The sequence below is a fragment of the Natator depressus genome, chromosome 2, assembly GCF_965152275.1.
Source record: "Natator depressus isolate rNatDep1 chromosome 2, rNatDep2.hap1, whole genome shotgun sequence".
Classification (NCBI taxonomy): Eukaryota; Metazoa; Chordata; order Testudines; family Cheloniidae; genus Natator; species Natator depressus.
This window is the reverse complement of record NC_134235.1, coordinates 60,116,838-60,139,511: the sequence shown is the minus strand read 5'-3', so window position 1 is coordinate 60,139,511 and position 22,674 is coordinate 60,116,838. Positions and strand designations below refer to the sequence as shown.

The 22,674-nt window shown below is 42.9% G+C and overlaps 1 protein-coding gene across 1 annotated transcript; it reads left to right on the top strand.

The window, feature by feature from the left end:
- Window positions 1–349: 349 nt before the first annotated feature.
- Window positions 350–21,679, top strand: VXN (vexin). Its single transcript, XM_074943061.1, has 6 exons — window positions 350–493; window positions 6,539–6,594; window positions 12,467–12,614; window positions 15,454–15,515; window positions 16,787–16,875; window positions 19,501–21,679. The coding sequence occupies exons 1-6, from the start codon at window positions 427–429 to the stop codon at window positions 19,685–19,687; spliced, it is 609 nt and encodes a 202-aa protein (XP_074799162.1). The 5' UTR covers window positions 350–426; the 3' UTR covers window positions 19,688–21,679.
- The last annotated feature ends 995 nt before the right edge of the window (window positions 21,680–22,674 follow it).

Genomic DNA, 22,674 nt, shown 5'->3' with positions numbered 1-22,674 from the left:
ATATAACATTAAACCTAAGAAAAATCATAAAAAGAATGCCTAGCAGTAGCTTTGCAAAGAGCAGATATCCAATTTGATAATTCACCAGCTGTACAAAACAGCCCCAACTTGCTTACATTACTAACCACTTTTATTCCTGAGGCTTTGGCAAACCGTATAGGAGGAAGGACACACAAAATAAAATGTGGCAAAGGCTTAAGTAACAGCTAAATTAAATCTTTGCATTAATAGAATTCATAGAAAGACAGATGGTAGTAGAAAATGTTGCAATTAAGAATATGGAATGAGATGAGATCACAGCATCAGTCTGTCTTTTGTAGACCTGGACAATGATCACAGAGCCAGATTGGATTAGTGAAACCTATTTACCAGAAGTTCAGAGCAGTTGCATGAAGCCGATAGGCAGTCAGAAGAGAGAGGTGAAAAATGCACCAGATTTACAGCTGCAGCGATGAAAATTTAGAAGTTTTCACCACTGTGATTTCATCCAAATGTGAGTACATGTTAAAGCAGAGTAACAGACAGTGTTGTCGTTTATCTAAAATGTTTTACCAGTAGAGAAATCCTTTCAAGTGATAAACTCATCTCTTTGTTCTACTGTATTGTACTTGCACTTCTGTGTTCTCTAGTTGCTCTGAAGCTAATGGATGCAGATGCCTGGACAATGTCGACGTGAAATATTTCCACAGGAAAAAATGTGAGATGAATGTTCTTGATGCCATGTGATTTTTTTTATATTCTGAATAGGTGATCAATAAGGCATAGCTCAAAACAGTAGGGCTGATTTATGACATAGAAAATGACAATGTAATTCCATGAAGAATTATTCGCTCACCGGAACTGGCTATATATTGAGCAAGTGTCTGCTGGATCAATAAGGGGAACATTTCCAAAATCATGTCCTAGAAATGAATGTGTATTAACATGAATTACATCTGGTGATTTGAAGAATAAATACCAGACAAAACACAGTATCCATTTGATTGAACAACATAGTTTAAACTCAGTAACTGCTTATACCAAAAGAAGCCAGATAAAAGCATGAAAAACTATTTTTGGGGTGGGGAAGGGGGACAGATCTAATCTGCACTTGCAAGCTGTAAACGTAGGCACTCTGCTGCTTATTTCCACAACATGAATAGACGCACTGATGTGGCCAGCATTGTATCTGTTTTCATCTGTTAAATTCTGTGAATCATTCACATAAACATCCTTTTAGCAGGCAAATTACAGAAGCATGTTTCTGCTAGAATTTATATCCCGTCAAGAAAAATATGTTCACAATGGTCTCTCTGCCGTTTTCACTGCTGTCGTATTCCTGTGCAAGTAGGTCACTAATGTCTAGCTTCATGATTCACTCATACTTCAATGGCTATTCAAGTAGCTGTATGTTTGCCAGTGCTGTGACTTCCCTTTCATGCAGTTCCTTTCCTCAGTTCATGTAGGCTGATTGCTGCTTACATTGGCAGAACACACACAATGATTTGGCCAGTGGTTCACAAATAAGCTGAAATGTGCAAGGTTATCATCATTACACATGTTTATCAGGCACTCACCATGGAGTATCTGGGCATCAGCAACATAATTCAAATAACAAAATATTTCCCCAAATTAGAGAAATATGGAAACAACACTACCCTGCACTGTTCAGTAAAACATTAAATAGGTTAACTGCCCTGAGAGACATGGGTAATTTTTCTATCAGTTAAACTTTTCTGCCCCCATCTTTAATTAAATGTTTTGTTTGTAAGGCATCAGTGAATTTAGTCATCACTTACCCAGTGAAATCTAGGCTTGCGTGTGGGGTTTTTTGTTTGTTCATTTCATTGGACACCTCTGGGCTCAAAAACGAGTCATAGCTTATTTATATCATTTATGGAAAATCCCCTCCACTCTGTTCAGTTGGTTTTGTCCCCCTCTTGCACTGTTTTCAAATATAAACCTCACCAGGCAAAAGGTTGTAAGGATGCCTATGAATTCCTTCCCACTTCATGAACTTGGCAAAACTGGAGCCATAACCGCTTAATGGCATGTGTATTATTTTAACTGATGCTTATACAGCCCCCTCCCGCAACTGAGCACTGTGTCACATTTTATACTTACCTGTAACTATTTCTTACATTGGGGGTACATTCTCAGTGTAGTGAGTCAAGTGAGCAAGCACCATGTGTTATAGTGAGGCAGTATTGTCTAGAGTTTAGAGCATGGACCTGGAAGTCAGGGTCCTGCCTTTGCTACTGTCTTGCTGTATAACCATGGAAACATAATACAGGCCAAAATTTTTGAACTTGGGTTGCTAAAGTTAGACACCTAAATCCATATTAAGACATCTAAATAGTGGCCTGATTTTCTGTGGCAGCTGCAGGTCCCCTGCACCTCTAAAATTAGGCCACTTATTTAAGGTCCTAAATATGAGTCTAGGTGCCCAACATTAGGCACTCAAGTTTGAAAGCTTTGATCTTAACTTCACTATGCCTCAGTTTCCCTCTCTGTAAACTCTGCATGGTCAGACACATTCATCTCTGCAAAGCCCTTTCAGACTATTGGATGAAAAACTCTGTGTAAGAGCAAAGTATTATTAATGGGAGATGAGCGTCCAATATTAACGATACCTCATAGTAGTATAGAGAGAGCCAGAATCATTGCATTAAATGATTCATTAGTCAAATTATAATACCTAGAGTTAACACATCTTCAAAGCGCCTTACAAATGTTAATTTGTGTTGGTAACCCCTGAATTTGAATGATCCCAAGAACTCAAAGCAAAACTCAGCTGGAGATTAAGAGTTACACCTGATTTTGCAACAAACCATCCAAAACTGCAGGCTTCATTTGGTTTTGACCAGAGTTTAAGCTGGAACAGAAACGCTGGCCCCAAAACCTCCTCAAACTACAGCAAAACAGATTTAGATTAAAGTTTAGGAAAAACTTTCTAACTGTAAAAACAGTTGGACAATGGAACAGACTGCCTAGGGAGGTTGTGGAAGCTCCTTCATTTGAGGTTTTCAAAAGGAGGCTGGATCACCATCTGTCTTGGACAGCTTAGACACAACAAATTCTGCATCTTGACAGGGAGTTAGACTCGCCGAATCTTGCAGGCTTGTATAACCCTATGACTCCCCCAGTCTCAAAGTTTGGATCTGGATTAAGATCTGGATCTGAACTTCGCAGCTGCAACCTGCCACCTGTCTCTGTAATGGGCCTGAACCAGAACACCAAATCCTGCACATCTGAATGATGTAGAAATGATTAATTATTCCTAATTACTGCACAGCACTCAAATGTGTGCTAGGCACTTTACAGCACAAGGAGTAAGACCGGGGCCAAACCTGCCCCAGGGAATTTACAATCTAGCTTTAAAGATACAAAGAAAGGCAACAAGTAACAAGAAGGGGATGGGGAGAGGAAACACAAGATCACACAGTTATTCAGCTTAAATATACTGTTGTGCTGGAGGGTGTTGGTGGCTACCAGCAAGCACGTCGTTGATCTATGGGCAAGCAAAGCCCTAATTGAAGCAGATGGGTATGCTAGCTGCCTTCCATTCTGCCTAAATGGAAGAAGCAATTGAGCTCCTTTACGCACTAGTATAGCTGAAAATATAGAAGCCACTACCCACAGCACTGGCCACGTGGAACTCCTGAGTACAAAATAACTCAGGGAGAATAAGAGGGGTTTCTCTGGGAATGGATGGCAAAAACACAAGGGCATTGACTGGATTGCAGGTTTGTGCATCAGTGGCAGAAGCAAGCAGCAGTGAGAGAAGCATGGGGTAGCATGGCTCCGAGAGGAAGCCAAGAAAGAGAGTTTCTTTTGGACAGAGTGCTGGCTGAACAGGCAGGCTTAGAATTGTAAGCAAGGACACTGCCTGCTGTTCCTTGTTTCCACTGTGTTCAGGGAAACAGGACTTGTCTATGTTTTTTGCAACTAAAAGGGATTGCACCAAAGAAATCGCTCTCGCACTATCAGTTTTCTCTCTGAACAGAAACAATACAGCTAGACCCAGAATAGTAGTTAACTGCTCGAGCCAAAGGGGCAATAATGTATATATCTTCATAGCTTAATAAAAAGTCATTAATATTGTGATGGGATCCCTGGGGACAACCTGGAACGGAGGTACCGCCTGGGCTTTCACAATGCTTTGCTAGTGACAAGCAGCAAACCCCCCCCCCCCCCCGGGAGCTGTTATCACTCAGCACAACAGCAGGTAGAGCCCCACACCCAGCTAGATTGCATGAAAACACCCAAAGCCTCTCATGAATCACAAGCAGAAAGGCATCAGCCAATTCCCCCCAGCTCCCTGACTTTTCACCCCTGAGCTGTACCATTCTGCCCTGGTCAGAAGCTTGACCAGTGTAAGTTTATAACCCAGCCCATCCCTCCTTCAATGTGGAGAGGACACACACAAGCCTTTGTAACTGAGCTGATAATTCCCTAGCACTTCAAGCAAAATACACTGTTTTAGGTAAATATAAAATAGGTTTATTAACTATAGAAAGATAGATTTTAAGTGATTATAAGTGGTAGGCATAAAAGCACAGAGATGTTACCAAAGAAAATAAAAATAAGTGCACAATCTAAATCTTAAACCTTATTACACTAGGCAGTATTTAGATCAAGCAATGTTCTCACCCCCTGGATGTTACCGTCCTTAATGCACAGACTTCCCCCTGAAGCCTGGACCAGTCTTCTCTGATGATCTTTGTCTTCTTGGCATCCCGGTTGTGTCCAGCATAGGTGCGGGAAGAGAAAGGCTAAGACATGATGCTACTGTCCCTTGTCTTATACCCTTGGCCCATGTGCCTGGCAGACACTAGCCCAGGCATGTCCTGGTGGACTTTTTGAGTCACAGTGATCAAGCAACCCCCAAGTCACAGTAATCAAGCAGTTCCCATTGTGTGGTGCTTGGATAGTTGAGTTGATTAATGGGTGGTCAACACTCATCTGGGCAGGGAGCCTTTGCATGCCACTATCAAACTTACAACATGTTTCAGTAACAACCGTACAGCACAATCTCATAACTTTATACACACTAATGATAGACATATTTGGACAGAACAGTGGGTTTCAGCAGATCATGACTTTTCATATGATACCTTACATGGCATGCTTTGTACAAAATATCACAACCATATATGAATGATGAATATGGGGGTTACAAGGCGTCATTCTGAGGTACAGTGTGTCACAAATATGTTCCATCAGCACAGCTAGATTACCTGGCTCTGAAGTCCACCGTTCAAACCTACCTCTCATCTCCATATAAAACTATAAACTGGCCCATGTTTACTTGAGTCTGGGCCTAGGCCTTCTCCAAAAATGTCTTTAGCTTGGGCTGTGTCAGTTGGGTAATGAAACCAGGTGAAGTTTGAAAGGCACTATTCATACAGCTCTAATGAATGAGAACTTCACAATATGGCAGCTACACAGTGATCCTAAAATCTGAGAGGGATGGTTTTTTTCAGGCAATGTCCCCTCTTGCTTTTATTTCCCAATTAGAAGAAAGCAAGAGGTCACTTGAATTGAAGGTCTTCCCCTGGGTGGCATTTGATGCAAGTAAAAGCATTGTAGATTTTGAGAGCCACATTACCCCGTTTCCTCCTTGAAGAAAATCAGCTTCATTTGGAGACTTAGTTAGAAGCTCCATCTACTACTATAGAGCCTTTGCATCTGCTTCCTAAGTTTCATGAGTAAAAGAAATGTGCACAAACTATTTTCAAGTGCATATTTCACCTAACATCACTGCTACAGCCTTGCCAATCCCAATTTAAAAAAATCAAGGCATTGGCTTAAAAATAGTTACATGAGATATTACTAATGCCACCTTTTGGGTTCTTTTTATTTATCTTCTAGTTTTTGAGTCTTTTGGGTGCATTGTGGCCACATTTTTTCCAGCTTCTCTCCTGAATTACAAGAGCTAGAAATTTACATTTTTTTAAAGGAAAGCCAAGAATCTCATGTAATTACATGGCGTTTCAAGACAATCACAAATATTGTGAGTGGTGCTGCCAGCTACAGCCATCAAAACACAATTCCTATGTTGCCAGCTATGCCTGATACTCCATGGTTCTTTCAGCGGAACAAGAAACTTATCCTAGCACTGCACACTATTGCAGGCAGAGTGAAGGTGTAACCCACACACCTCCTGGGTGTGGTGTTCTGTCCCATCTAGTGGCTCTGAGACCACTTAGAGAGAGAGAGAGTAATGAGTCTGCTCTCCAGCTTTCACTAAGAGTCATATGGCTTGTAGCTCATGCACTAAGCTCCAGAGGCCCAAGGTTTGATCCTGCTCGCCAACGTCCGGGGTCTGTTGGTGTTACAAAGACACAGCATCAGAGCTAGTAATGACATTTCAAATAAATTGTGCTTGCCTTTTTGATGATCTCATAACAAATTACACCAACCTGAGATTTTCCCGTTTCTATTGCTAATCAACAAAATCCTAAATAATTTATAATATACATCCATGTCTGAAGCTGTCGTCTCTCGTGTCAGCCACTATTGCACTCTGATTGTGTTTCTTTCCTTCTCTTTGCAGCATGTAGTCCAGCTAGAAGAAAAGCCAAAAGCACGCAACACATCCGAACAAAGAGAGTAAGAAAAATATCCATTTTTTTGTATTCAAGTTGACTTAACTTCTCCTTGAAAATCTCATAAATGGGAAAGCAGACCTTTCCAGGTCAGGGCATGGGGAGCATAGAACTGAAATGGTGTCTGGAGCTGGGGAAAACTTTTAGAACATTTCTGGAAAATTGCAGGTATTTAGAAAAAGGTTTTTTGAACTCTTCAAAAAGATTTGTTTTTCAAGCAAAATTATTCAAAATTAATTTAAAACATTATAACAAAATTAATGACTTAATATCTTGTCAGAAAATGATTGTCCTTCAGATCTGAAGGAGCTGGGAGGGTAGTTCACCTCAGGAACCAGCCTGTGACTCCCTCTGAGACTTACAGTCTGGTACTTCCCCCTTGATCCAGGGTGATGCAATCTGTGCCAGCCCTTTTTGCTAGCACAGCTTGTTTTTCCCTCTGTGCCAGTTCTGGACCATTAGCTTGTGCACTGAGAGCATTGACTTGTGCATTGGGGGTTGGAGCCAAGGCTGTGCCCACTCCCCCACTCCTGATTACTCACTCCTCACCCAGCTGCTAAAGAGAGCAACAGTCTGACAGCAGTTGATCCTCCCCCTCCCCCGCCACACACACACACACACACACACACACACACACACAAAAGCTCCAGCAATCCGGATAGCCCATGCAAGAAAGTAGTGGGGTTCCTTATACCTTTTGACTCCCTTGTGTGGGCGTGAAGGAGAGCTAACAAGTGAACCCAAAGGAGTCGGAGCAGTTAGTTATTAAACTTTTTAACTTTTCAAAAGCTTAAATAGTGAGCTTGTGCAGATGTGTGATCCTGTCCTCATCCTCACTTCTCCTTTCCCTCCTACTGTTTATTACACTCATTTGTTGCAATTTTCCCTTAATTAGCCTGTAAATTCTTCACAGCAGGGACTGTGTCTACTTATGTGTCTGTACAACTCCTGTGGGCCCCAATCCTGAGTGCATCTTCTCCGCACTGCTGCAATGGAAATAACATAAGTGTTAGACTTAGCCCCTGTGAAAGGCCATTTGGCAGGCTCGGATACTCTGGCTCAGCTGTTTGGGCCTGGCTTTTTTGTCTTAGGGCCCCCTTTTCCCTCCCTTGCCCAACCAAAATCCATCTAGCCAGGTCATAGTGTCCTCCAATACCCTTTATTGTGTTTCTTTCTTGCTCTTTCTTTGACAGTTCTGCCTTATCTTTCTCTCATTCTATCTAGACCCCTCTTTATCAGCTTTGAGACTTTGTCTGGAAGGTATTTGTGCTTGCCACAGACCCGTTTCTTCTGCAGAGCTCCCTACATAGAAATCTCTCACCACCATCTTCCATTGTCACAGACATTCTTCTCCAGTTCCCCGGTTGCTCCCTCCCTTCTGGATTATTCTCTCACTCTGTGCTCCAGAGTCAGCAGGCTCCACTCTCTACTTCAGGAATCCTCCCTACTTCTGCTGTGCCACATACCTATCAATGGACTGAAAACACCATCGCACTACATTCCTTCCAATCCCAGTGCCTATTCTTGGTTGCTCAGTCAGCCCATTGCATCCATAGATCTTAATGGGAAGGTCTTAAATGGAACATGAACCTCAAAAAGATCAGTCCCAGCAGAAAGTTTACACTCAAGGTGTTTGAATGAGTAAAAACATTCTCAAACATTCATTCCTACAATCCTAAATCATAATTTAAAATGGCCAGAAAAATGGAATCTCAACTCCATGGGAAATTCAGAGATTTCAAAATTTGGTTTTGTCCTAAATCAGGACAAAAACATTGAAATCTCAGAATTTTTCAAGAAACAAAATATTGTGACATACTGCATTTGGACTTTACCATTTCATTTGAACTTCATTGTTTTGACTAATATACAATATTAAAGTTGAAATGCTAAAGTCAAAACAAAATACATCTAAATTAGTTTAAACCTGATTAAAATGAAACGTTTAGGTAATCGCCTGTTGAAATTTTTGACAAAATCAAGACTTTCCTGCAAAACATTTTGATTTTACCAAATCAGCATTTTCTGACAGAAAACTTTTAACCAGCTCTAGTCATAATCTTGTTCTGCTATTTTTATCCTTTAGCATAATCATTATAATCTCATTATACCTTTATCGCTACTATTAGGCAGTGACTTCTGCAACATTTAATTTGAGCTGCGTGTGCCTGTCTTGTCACTTTTTAAAAGAAATCTTGTACATATTTATAGTTTCTTTTTCTTCCACTCCTAGACAATAATCCTCTTGATTGTCCTCTTTTGTCAGTGCTGATGATCCCATGTTTACAATCAGAGCACCACAGCACAAGGATAGTCTATGCACTGAAAATAAGGACATAAACTGGGCTTTCAAAAATAACTAACTAACCACACAAACCTTGTAGTTGTTGATTTCCATGCTTCAGTTTAGTGCAGCTGACTGCAGCTAATGTGTAATCATCCAATAGCATTGCACGTGCTGGAATACAAGCCTTTGAGGATATTTGTGATGGTCAACTTTTTCTTCCATACAAAGAAAAGGAGTGGTTATATTTTTTTCATTTGTACATCTGCCTACTGTTAGCATTGTAGCTCTGCCTGGGTGGCATGAGGTCTTCTACCCTGGTAATCCGAGTGGATGCACAAATGTAATCCCAGACAAGAGCAAAAATAGCAAGCAATCTGGAAACCTGCCAGGTTCTTTCATAGCAGCAGCACTGGAGCATGCCAGTGTTGTATTAAGTGATTTATACATTCATGTGACTGACCTTGTGAGGTAACCTCAGTCACTTTAAAATTAATCCTTTCCAAGAGGGCAATCATGGAAATTAACAAAAAGACTCATGATTTAAAAATTCAAATGTTCCCTCAATATGCTCATTTTTGACCTTCCTACATTTTCACTATAGGACACCCCTCATCTGTTCCTCCCATTCTCCCTTCTTCCTCCCCCAAAATGTTGACTGGAATTATCTTGATTGAATACCGAAAAATAGTCTTGACTGAAACTGACATTTGATTACATGGCAAAAAAAGTGGCAAATATTGCCGTACACTCTAGCACTTCCACTGCTAAAATTAGTGCCTAGTCTGCCCAGTGACAAGAACGTAGCTCATAAAATATGGCATTTTTCCATTGACTGCATAATTCTTTAGAGGCTAAGCTACAAAATCACAATCAAAGTCATGTAATTAATTGCTTCACCTTTGTTTGTTTGCTTGGATCTTTGGAATGGGAATGCTGTTTGTTCATTCCAAGAGTGTTTTTGTGTGTTGTTGCTATAGCCCACACATTATTGTGCGACACGCCTCAATCCTACCTTGCCCATTTTTTCATACTGGTTCCAAGCTCATTTTAACACCGGCGCTACGAGACAGCACCACTATGTACTGCCTCACTGCTGTTAAACCATAACTACCAGTTGTTGAACTCAGTAACAGAAGTCGGTGAAAATTGGCCTCTGAATTCAGGAGCATGGGAACAGGGTAACCCAGTAAAGCATAGTAAAAACAGTAATCAAATAATTAGAGAGAAGCTTAGTAATGCTGCTTGATGTGGATGGTTCTGCCAATAATTGGCAATTCACCTGAATAACTTCAAAACCCACATGGCTTTTGATTTACTGTTACATCTAGCAAAAGAAAAGTGATTTCAAAATAATCTATGTGATTTACCCAACATGTTCCTGATGACCTAAACCAGTGTCAAATCTTGTTTAGATCTAAACTGGGACTGGGCTGCAACAGGTTTGGTTTCCTGGCCTACCTACGTCTTGACTTCTTATAGTAACACATTGGGTAGTCCCAGTCATGATGAAATTACGCATTAGGAGATAAGGAACTGTGAAAATGTACTGCTATTAGTTAGATGTAGCAAACAAATGTATGTGTATGTGGGAATGTTCAGTAGAGGGTTATGCTGTTACATTTGAGTTAGTGTGACAGAAATGTTATAATTTATTGCTATAGTTCCTCATGCCTGAAGGCTTCTTGTCCCTAATATAACTAGAAATCTTAAAAAACATAGGTAACAGGGCTAAATAAATACATCCTACGATTAGCACAGAGTTGAAAACAAACCACTTACCCACGTACACATGGAAGCCTGAAATTTACAAGGCAGAGGTATACCGCTGGGCCTACACAAAGCTTTCCTGAAGTCAGTGAGGCTCTGTGCAGATGCAGCAATCCACCTGCATGTCATAAATTGCATAAATCAGAACCTATCACATACTCTTTCTTGCCCTCACAACTAGCATCATACTTACCAAAGACACCCTCTCGAGGCCAACATCAAAGCAAAGGAACTGAAGTTCCTCCAGTCTGACAAAAGGGTGTGACCTCCTCTGTCATACATCGAGGGGGAGAGCAATCCACTCCCTAACCTGTCCCCAGGGCCAGGAAGAAAAGATGGGCTTTGCAGAGTGCCCTAAAATTAATACATCTGGCCTCTGGCAGAGCAAGGAGGAAAGCAAAATCCCATAGTTGAGGGTCTGAATGGAGAATGTCCTGCCAGCAGCAGCTTCATCCAATTGATGATGGTGCAGTCTGAGTGTCTCTGCTGACCAAATTATGGCAGTGTGTGATGGGCCTCCAATAACCAGGTTCCAAACCATCCAGGGTTTTGTTACAGCCTGGATTGCATGCACCTTAGTCACAGCTGATGCAGATCCTCAAGAGTGTGGATAATGTGCTCCTATCATCAAACTCCACTTACTATGTGGGCACCACATTTGGGAGTTTGCAGAGTGTGAGTAGCTGCTACAGGGGGACTGGGAGATTGCAGTAGCTACAGGAGGGCCAGTAGTGACTGCTTGAGCAGTCGCAAGAGGCCTATAGCTATTGGCATCCTTGGAATCAGGGCTTAAATACAGCTGGAGCTGTCCGGAAGAGGCTGGTAAATATTTTCAAATGCCTGGGGGAAGCAGAGTACCAGTTTCAGGGGCTCTGCAGGGCCTCGTGGGGGAACCCCGGAACCCCAACCTCCAGCACATCCCATGGGGCTGAAGCCCGGAACCCAGGAGTGCCCCACGGAGTTGAGGCTCTGAGCACCAGCAGCGCAGTTGAAGGATGAAGCCCCAAATGCGGGGTAGGGGGGGAAATCCGGGAAATAATCTATGAGAATTTAAACCCTCCCTATTCCTTTGCCCGCTGATGCCTTTCTTCTTGCATTCTCTCCTGGTCTTCTGCGAGAGGAAGGCAGAGCTGAGAGTGCGAAGGTCTCCCCTCATGCTACCATTTTGCCTCACATAGGCAGCGCGGCCATCCCAGAGAGAACCTAAGGTGCAAGGGCCAGTGGTGCAATGGCTAATGTGTCTGACTATGGCTAGGGAGAGTGCAGGCTTGTGGTGTGTGCCTTCACCCCTCTTGTGGCAGCCCAGCTTTTGAGCTCCCCCTTGACCTCTTGCAAGCAAAAGCAAGCTCATTGTGCTCTTCAAGGGGCCACTAAAGCAAGCAGCCACATGCACACCCCTGCAGTCTGTGGAGAGGATGCTCCCACCACCAAGACGAACCTGGAAGAAGACTGCCCCAGGTACAAGACTACGGAGAATTATATCCACAGTGTTTCAAGTTGGGCATCCAAAAACCACTGTTTTCAAAATCGGTTGTCACTTTTTAAATGTTCACTTTAGCCCTTGAGATAAATACGGGAAGATGCACATACATATTGCAACTGCAAAGAGAATGCAGGTCATTTTCCAACATGTTTCTCATTCCTCATGCTCACACTTCAAAATCAAAATATTCCCCTTTCATTTATGGGGAAACAGGTTGAAGGACTAAATGCAACAGAACCAATGATAGAGATTCCAATGTAATGACTTGAATGCCTTACATTCATACATAGCTCCAATGAAGGATGTTTGTAATTGGATAGTTTTGTCTCTTTCCTGTAGGTGGTAGCAGTGTCTGATTATCAGCCCTACAGGACAGAGGATTTGCTTCCAAGCCAAGGTGATCTCACCCAAGTCCTGTACAAAGATGCGGTGCAGAACTTTGGCCGCTTGCAGAATGAACAGGAAGGATTCTGTCCCGCCAAGCACAGTAAGTCCTCGGCTTTGACTTCATTACTCTGCCATCTCTGTGCTGATTGCTCAGAACATCATTTGATGTTGCAGCCTTCTAGTTTCATGAAGTTTTCATTAAAATGGGTATCTCAAAAAAATTCAGTGCCAAAAAATGAAAAATTCTACAAAATTCTGCATATTTATTTGTCACAATAACACAATGTAAACATGCCAGTTTGTATTATTTTGGTAATTTATTTCAAAATACGTATCAACAGCTATGTCTATAACAATACAGACAACAAAAAAGATTCACAAAATGTTTTTTGAAAATAGATTCCTTACTAGGCATATTAATAGAGAACTCTGAGTAATAATTACTTTAAGCTACAATACAGAAATGTATTTCCCGCACCAATCAAGAGCACTGCAAAGGCTTCGGGGAGTCAGGGATAACGGAGGAGCATGTGTCCTTGCACCCCCACTCACCCACCCCTCCTCACATGTCCCTGCACCTCCTTCCCCCATCTCCATGTGGCCCTGCACCCCCACTCTGGTACCTCTCCCGCCAACCCCATGTGGCCCTGCTCCCCCACTCAGCCTCCAACCATCTGTCCCGCCAACTAGCCCTTCTGAACCCCATACTGTGACCACCTAGCAGCCCCATGTGACCCACACTGTCCATCCCCCCATATCTTGTGCCTCCTGACCTGGCCCCATGGCCAGAGTACTGTGAGGAAGGCAGCCTCTTCTCTTCCCTATCCACAGCTGGTGCTGGCCCATGAGCAGCTGCTCTCTGTTCTGGTGCCACAATGGCCCCTGGTGGGTGAAAGGCATAACCACAGTACCTTTCTCGCAGAATGTATTTTCTGCGGAAAAAAAATCTGCACGGCACATGAATTCTGTGCATGTGCAGTGGCGCAGAATTCCTCCAGAAGTACAAAACAGGTCAGCTGTTTCTGAGAATACATTTTTTTGCCAATGTTAAAAAAATTCTTGCAACTCTTTTTTTGTACAGCTGTAAGTGCCCTTATGCTTTATAGCAGTCATGAAACTTGGCAGGGAGGTGGCCTTTGTGTCATGAAAGTGCCTTTAGCCCGCCCATTACAATCCACCCAAATTTGGCCAAGTTCTAAGTCTTTGAAAAAACACAGTTCACACATGATCAGTAGAGACTTCTTAGATTTCACTGAGCCTGCTCAAGCCTGACAGGGGTGCACATGCACTGTGACCATCCCCACAGTGACTGAGCATGCTCCAGCCCAGAGCTACTGGGGCTCAGAAGGACTTTCCTTGTTACAGGTGCTTCAGGCCCAGATGAGGCCAAACACTCAAACTGATAGCAGGGAGCCTTTCTCTCCTGTAGTCTCAGTGAGCCTCAGTTTGAAGGAGCCAGCATCTGATTTGAATGAAGAAGACACAAAAGCTGGGCCAGTAAGGAGGGAAAGGAATAGATTGGAACAAGGAGTCTGGGGAGACTGGGACTAAAGGTGGAGAGAAACTGACTGGTATTGGCTGGGCAAGGAGAGTAGGAGCTGGAGAGGGGGTAGGGAGGGGAGGCAGGAACTAGGAGCCAATTACGGGGAAAGGGGAGGCTGGGACTGGTTGGGCAAGGACACTGGAACTGGGAGCCACTGAGGCAAATGATGGGGAACTGAGAGCCAGTTGGTTGGGGGTTTGGAAACACAGACAGGATGAGTAGCTCAAGAGGAGATCAACTGTGACTGACTTGGCAATGAGACTCGGACTAGGAACCAGTGAAGGGTGAAAGGGGGGAATGAGCCAGATCTGACAAGGACCTGGAGTGTGGGGAAAAAATTGGGAGTGGCTGGGAAAAGAGACTGGAACTAGGATCCAGAGAGACAGATTAGATGAGGAGTCTGAGGAGTGAGACTAGGACTCGGGGACAGTGGGGGCGAGGGTGAGGGAGAAATCAAACAAGGAGCCAGGAGAGGGGTACTAGGATTGGCAGGCAGGGAGAGTGGGACTGGGATGAGAAGCCTGAGGAATGGAAACTGGGACTGGGTAGGTGAGGGGAATGAGACTGGAGTCAGGGATGGGAAAAGAGGCAGGACTAGGAGAGGGGCAGGTTGGAGGGTATGGAGCAGACCGGGACAAGCTTGTGGGAAATGGGCAGAAGTGTCTGTGTCCACCATAACACACTCCCCTCCAGAGCCTGGAATGGAACTCAAGATTCCTGAGTCTCACCATTTCTCTGCTATCAACAAATATTTGCACTCTCATACCCCCCTAGATCTGGTCCACACAGAGGATGACAAGCTACTACTTCTATCAGTTGCGCCATAGCTCAAATGGAGGAGATCCAACCCTGCTGATGAACCACATGGGGGTCAATATGATGCAATATGATGGAATCTCTGTTTTTACTATTTGCTTTAAAAAATAAATCTAGAAAAATACACACACAAAAACAATGTTAAAAGAACATTATTAAGGTAGCAAAGTGAAGCTCTCAAAAGTATGGAAATGCCTGAACTGAGGGAGGTAGGGGGAGATGCTCTTTGCAGCTTCCTTTTTTGCCCCCACACAAGGCCATGCACAATGAAGCACGGAGTAAGGACCTGAAGGCTTGGTCCAATGTTAATAGCTGAAGTTACCATTTCAAAAGCCAAAGAATGGGAGATTGAGTGATTTTGCCCTACCGCATTGCAAGTCTACTTAAAAAATTCCAAGTTCTCCCATTCCTGTATAACAAAAGGTAGTCAGCCCTTTTGTGATATAGATCTTTGCAATTGGCCATAGTCAAATCCAATAGAACTATAACTCTAATTACTGGATCTTTCCACATAATCTTTTAATTACATAAAGTCCAGGAGAATAATTACCAATAATAGCATCTTAATTCTGCATTGCAGTGGGAATTTCTGAACAAGAGTCATCAAAATCCTGTGATAATCAGTCGGATGGAAAATCTTCTGTAAGTAAAATTCAGTAAGACCAGCTACCTGTATGTGATGTGCTTTACCTAGTAGATGAAATTCAATGTTGATAAGTGCAAACTAATGCACACTGGAAAAAATAATCCTAACTAGATATATAATGGGTTCTAAAATGCCTGTTACAACCAGAGAAAGTGATCTTGGAGTCACTGTGGATAGCTCACTGAAAAACTTCTGCTCAAAGCACAGCAGCAGTCAAAAAGGCTAAGACTATGTTAGTAACTATTAGGAAAGGGATAAAAGATAAGACAGAAAATATGATAATTGCACTGTATTCACGGTGTGGGCATACCATGGATTCATACTATGCCCAGTTCTGGTCGCCCTATCTCAAAAAGGATATAGTGGAACTGGAAAAGGTTCAGAGGAGAGAAACAAAGAGGATCAAGGCTATGGAACAACTTCCATATGAGGAGAGACTAAAAAAGATTTGAGCTGTTCATCTTAGAAAAGAGATATGGTAGAGATCTATAAAATCATGAATGGTATGAAAAAAGTGAATAGAGAATTTACTCTTTCGCCCAATACAAAATTCACGTCACCTACCTGCATTTAAACTGGTCAAATTGGACTAGATTCGCAAAAGCAATTTCCGACATTTTTAATGATTGCTTCTTGGAACAACCCTAGAAAACACAAAAAGGAAGGACTAGTCTTCTCAGTTTAATCCTATGTGACACATATAAATTGGTTCAAGAAAAGTGGAGCCACTAAGTAATAGTAACCACAGTGAATTAAGTCCAACATCCTCAGGAAAACTAGCCATTCTAGTTGTAGCCTGAAGTAGCGGTAGTAATAATATCTCGCTCTTATCTAGCCCTTTTCATCAGTAGGTCTCCAGGTGCTTCACAAAGGAAGTCAGGATCATTATCCCCACTTTACAGACACAGTCAGGGCCCAATATGGAGTTGCACCCACTAATAGCAGGTGAGTAGTTGCCCCTCAGTACTGAAGAAATGATTTACCAAAAAAGCAGTGAAACCTACCGAGTTTTTTAGGTGTCAGTCTCACAACCCTTGTTCACACGCGTGATCCTTGCTCACAAGAGCACCTCCATTGAAGTGACTATTCACATTAGTAAGGATTATTTTGTGGTTAAGGGTTCAGTGATCAGGCCCTTAATTTGCTCTCCCTTTCAGCAATTTATGGTATTTTTAAAAATCTTTCCCCTTAAGTCCCCAAGTAACCTGCAGTCCCCATTCATTAAAGAAATGTGTAAAAGTTTCTTAATGACCTTTTTCTTCCCTAGCAAACTTCGGCATTCCCAGTCACCCATATCACAGTGAAACGGGCTGCAGCCACAGAGCCAGCTACACAGGACAGTGCTTCTGCAGAAGTGTAAGTCCCCTTTCAATACATCCACCCACTCCTAGTGCAGTTCTGCCTGGGGCTTCAAGGCTCTATCTGTAAGGAAAAACAGCAGGTGGCCCAGACTGTAGGTCATCAATTCACACACACATACAAAAAGTCAGTTTCAAATTACCCATGATTGGAGTAATAAACCTCAATGGTCTATAGTAGATGAGTAATTAATTTCCAAAATATTTGCCTAAGGTGTTATTTTCTTGATTATGCACTATTAACCTAGGCATTTTAGATCTTAAGGCTATTTAAAGTGTTGGACATATGTCAATTTAATTTCTGTTGCTTAATTAGAAAAAAGTTAGTGATGTCTGAGTAATTATTTATAAACATCTAACTAGTGTGTCATAGTGAGTCCAATTTACTCAAGCTAAGGTCTCCCTTAGAAAGTAAAAGGAATAGCCAGGGTCATTACATGTAGATACTGGCCCAGGTTCTGCTCTTGATTACATCCTTCAGACCCCTTGATTACATGACTTCAGACTGAAGTCATCTGCAGAATTTAACCCAAAGCACTGAAGCACTATAAAGTGCAGTTTCCTTATATTTCTAAACAGATAATTATATTAAATAGAAAATGGCTCCTATGGGCCAATTGGACGCCTCATGTAAATTAATCTGTCAATCGAGTTACACCAGAGATTAATGCAGATAAATGCATTGGTATCTGGAGGCAGTAACAACCAGCCCATATTTATTCTCTTCATTATTTAGATAGGTCATAGCACTTTACACTCAAATTATAAACCTGGGGCCTGCTCCTCTGGTGTATCTCCACTGAAATAGATGGAGCTACACCAGTTTACATCAGCAGAGGATCTGGCCTACGGTGCCTGCTGCAGAGATCTTACAATCTAAGGATGTCACAAACACTACTGGGCCTAGTGCTTACCTGCTTCCACCAGACTTAGGAGTTGTCTACACTGAAGCTGGAGATGTGAATTCGAGCTTGAATAGGCATACCTGTGCTAGCTCTGATCAAGCTAGTGTGCTAAAAATAGAAATGAAGCCACGGTGGAACTATAGGTGGGAGGGGTTAGCTGTCCTGAGTATGTACCTACAGTCTTGGACAGGATCTTACTCAGGGCAGTTAGCCCCTCCCATCCCACACATTGCTATGACTACTCTTTATTTTTAGCAAGCTAGCTTGATCAGAACTAGCGTGTGTATGTCTACTCGAGCGGGAAATTACACCTCCAGCTCCAACGTAGGCATACCCATAGTTAAGGCTAAGATTTTGTCATGGTTATTTTTAGTAAAAGTCACGGACAGGTCACGGACAATAAACAAAAATTCAGGGAAGCGGTGACCTGTCTGTGACTTTTGCTGCCTCATGGCTTCCCATGCCACTGTGGTGTCTGGAAGCTGTGGGTTCCCCCCTCCACCCACGATGGCTGGGAGCTGCAGGGTGACCATATTTCCCAAATTGAAAATGGGACATCCCAGCTGCTCGCCTAAGGCATTCCCCTTCCCCTGCGCAAGGCTGTCACCCATGGCTGGAATCCCGAGGGCCCCCTCAGGAGTCTGTCACCTATCACTGGAACCTTGTAGGGGGCCCCTGTCGCCTGTCGCTGGAACCCTGCCAGGGCCCCACTGGCTCCCAGCTCCAGAGTCCTGCAGCCCCTGGGGCTGAAACAGAGAATGTCACCGAGGTCTCTGGAAGTCATGGATTCTGTGATTTCCATGACCTCCGTGACATAAACATAGCCTTACCCATAGTCCATTGGCTTTAATGGGGCGTGGTGAACACTATACCCATTAGTGTTTTTAGGATTGAGCCGTAATGTAGGATGTGATCCTGCAACCCCAACTCTCACATGAATATTCAAACAAGGAAGTGATAGAACTGAAGTAATTGGACTAGATTGGGGGGTAAAGGCCCCACCAAGCATTAGCCTATCAAGAACTTGCTTATGGGTCAGGTGCAGAGCACAGCCCCTGCTCCCTGGATACTTCCACCTTGCAAATAAATGGATGAGGAGGAGCCAGAGAGGGGAAGGGAATGGGCAGAGCCTTGGCTGGGCCTCTCTTCTCGCTGATTTGAACAGAAGGCCAGGCATGAGAGGAAAATAAACTGCACTCTTTCCAGAGCTGCAGTCACTTCTCCTGGAGCAAGAGGGGAGAAAAGGAATTGTGGGGCAGACCAGTCACGTGCTGGCCCTTAGCCGGGGCTGCGTCTAGGCTCAGTCTAGCCCATAGGGACTGCTGTCATGAGCAGGGAGGTTTGTGGAATCAAGCCTCTAGACATGACAACAATGAGGTCAAAGAGGAGTCAAGGGAAGAGGTGAGGTTTGCACAAAATACAGTCCAGCTGTCACTCTGTTTTGCAGTGTTAGTTTCACTATTTGAATTGTATTTATATTTAATCCATATTTTGCTCACTTGGCACAGAGGGTCAGTGTTGGAGAGAGTCAGAAGAATGGGAGGCTGGAAGAGGGATCTACTTATAACAAATTTAATTACATCCCAGTTTAAGCAGCTCTTTTCCTTATGTTAAAGCAAGGTTATTTCAGCTTGTTTAGTTAGTCATTGAAAATGTGAATGAACCTGGCAAAGGGCCACAAGAGAGAAACATTTTGTGTGTCCTGCTTTGTTCTCTAGCCATAAAAGGCACTCGAGGAAGAACACTGAGCATGACTTAACCCTCGCCCCAGAAGCAGATGCCTCTTTACCTTTGACTGGCAACAACTTGTGCGGAACACCTGGCATCCTGAGAAAAATGTGGATGAAGCACAAGAAGAAATCAGAATATCTGGGGGCAACAAACAGTGCCTTTGAGGCTGACTGACAAGCCTCAGCTTTGCTATTGCAGGATGAATATTCCTTTAGCAAGGGCAGAATGCTTTAGGATTTCCCTAGGGATGAATGTAACTCTGTTGATGAATATCTGAGGGCATACCATTACTTGTGCTATTCAGGGCATTTGCCTATCCTGGAAAGATGGAAGGATAATGGAGAAAAAAGGTGAATGTGAGCTAATTCAACAGCCATATTTTATTGGAATATTTCTGATACCAGTACAGTTGTAACAGATTCCACCTTTGATTTGCTAATGCTAAAGCTACTGTTGACTCATTCACCATTGTACTTGTTCTATCCTAATTAACTTAGATTCACAAAGACAAAAGCCTACAACAAGCTTTGTATATTCCTATGAGACCTCAAATCAACTACAATGTGCCATTAAAGCCAAGTCCGGCTGTTCATTTTGTACCACTGCCACCACTGAATTCAGGCCCACCCCAATGTCATTTTCTCTGAGGTACAGGAGTTAAAAACCAAACCTTAAATCACGTACACTTTGCTGATGGACATGCCCCAATACATTTTTATTCACTTTAGATGTTTATGAGACAGGAGTAAACAAAGGGAGGGAGAGACAGAACTGAGGTTATTTAAGCACTTAACTCTCACCGATTTCAATGGGATTTAGGCACCTACAAATACCTTTGAGGCTCTGGGCCTGAGTGACTTCCAGATGCACATTTACTGAAACTCTGATCCATGACAAATGATCAGTCTATTAAAATTTCCTGTCCAGATCAAACTGTACCAACAATGGAACATCGGATGCAGACACTTTGTTCTGAAGAACCTGCTCAAGTGCTAGGTATAACTGTAATATGTAACTTGTGCTACAGAAAATTTCACCATGTGCATGAGACGCTAGGAGGCAAGAAAGGATGTATAGATTGCACAACTGGACTACTCGCTAAAGTAGGTTTGCTCTCAAGAGGCCTGATCCTATAAGCCAGTGTTTCTCACCCTTTTTGATACCAGGGACCGGCTTCCTGCCTTTCTAAACTGCATCAAGGAGATCGCAGGAACCAGTGCCAGTCCACGTACCAGTTGCTGGAAACACTGCTATTAGCTAGTGACTTTAATGGGATTGCGCAAATGGAGGAAAATTTCTGACTCTGCATTTCTCTCAGTTTAGGAGCTACCGACCTTGTTTCCTTTTCTCTTTTCCAGAGGAAAATATGAAAAAATTGAAAGAATGACAAATCCTGAGCCCAATCTTGCAGCCTTAAATCACATTAATATTCCTGTTGGTTATTGCAGGATCAAGTCTTTCATTTGCCAGAATGAAGGTATTTAAATTTGTCCCAGTGCAGGACTCCAACATGAATTTGTCTGACACGCACCACCCTTTGAACAAAATGAACACCTACAAGGATGAGCTTTTGCATCTCAATCTTAATGCTCTAAAACTTACTTTTAAATAAAATGTTGTACGAATGTATTCATAACTCTACACTTTAAAGAACATTTCTACAAGCATCTCTTGTGAGGCAAGATCAAGGCAGCCTAGAGTCTCAGAGTCAGAAAGTGATAAAAAGATGATGTCGAATGCCAGCAATATGTGATCAGACTATTCCTAATAAAGGAAATGTGACAGCTGAAAAGTAAGACACACATCCCCATTTGCATTTGTTAGAGGAAAAATGTCCTCAGTTTTTTAAATCTTTGAATGACTCCTACAGCCAGAGGCTAAAATAAGGTGGTGCAGGGGACTGTGCAACTCCCCTTCTCTGCCTTGAGCTAGCATCTCTTCCCCACCCCACCGCACCCTACCCCACTCCTCAGCTAATGTGGTAAGAGCGCCCCATTCTTTTTAGGGCCATCCAACCTAGAGGATACCAATATACAGGTCAAGTTACTAAGCCATCAGCAAACGGGTCAAATCCATCACAACTATTGTCTTTAAGAAGATTGTGTGAGAGACATGAAGCAGCTTGAAAGTGCTTGTTAAAAACGGTCTATCGAGGTGTTTCCTTTTCAGCAGATAGACAGATCCGTCTCCAGGATCTTATATCAAGCTTTAACAGTGAGAAACTAGACCTTCATAATGTACCTCTGCTATCCAGTGCACCTGGCCTTCGTCACGGCTGCGTCCTTTAGAAAGAGGTGCAGAATTGCTCTAGAAAACTTTGAAAATCGTTGTTTAGAAACAATTCAGCCTAATATGTCATTATATTTCCTGCATTTCTCTTTGCTTTTTCTTTCTTACTAAAAGCAAAATGCTCTCTGGTCCAGGATCCACACATGGACTCAGTCCAGAAGAGTGGATCCCCCACATGGGAAAGAAGCAGATTTCTCTGCATGCTCCATGTAAGATGTGAAGAGAGCCTGTAGCCCTGCCTCAAAAGGTCCAGACTCTGCCCATGTTTTCTGCTGAAATAGGATAGTAGCCAGGTGTTAAAAGGATGGGTTGCCAGTCAGTGCAATGGGAGAAGGCATCTGATGCTGAATGAAGGGAGACCTCTCCAGTGCTGATGTCTGTGGCTGAACATTGCTGCTGAGCAATTTATTCACAGGTAAAGACCTACAGCAGTTTATGCTATAGAAGTTCTGTAAACCAGAGAGGAGCATCCTCACTGGAGTATTGTAGCAGTGGCCCTAGCCTCTGAGCCTTACCCTTAATGCCTGTACTTGGGGCAGTGCGGGAGTTAGATCATGGGCCATGGCTGTGGAGGAGCAGAGCTACTGCCAATAGCTCAGGAAAGCTGAGTGCAATCTCCCCTCCACATCTTTCATACAGCAGGGGATGCCATTAGCACTTAGGCGTAAGGAGATTTGTATGAAAACAAGTTTTATTCTGCAAAGGCACATCCACTCTATAAAGCATCTAGTACGCGGGGAGTGCTGCACACCTAAACTGCAATACTCCTGGGGCATTATAACCCACCTGAAGTCAAAATCCTCTGTGACAACACTTGGTTGCAGTCTAAAAGAAAGATAAGGATGGTTTCTGCTAAGGAAGAGAAAACAGGA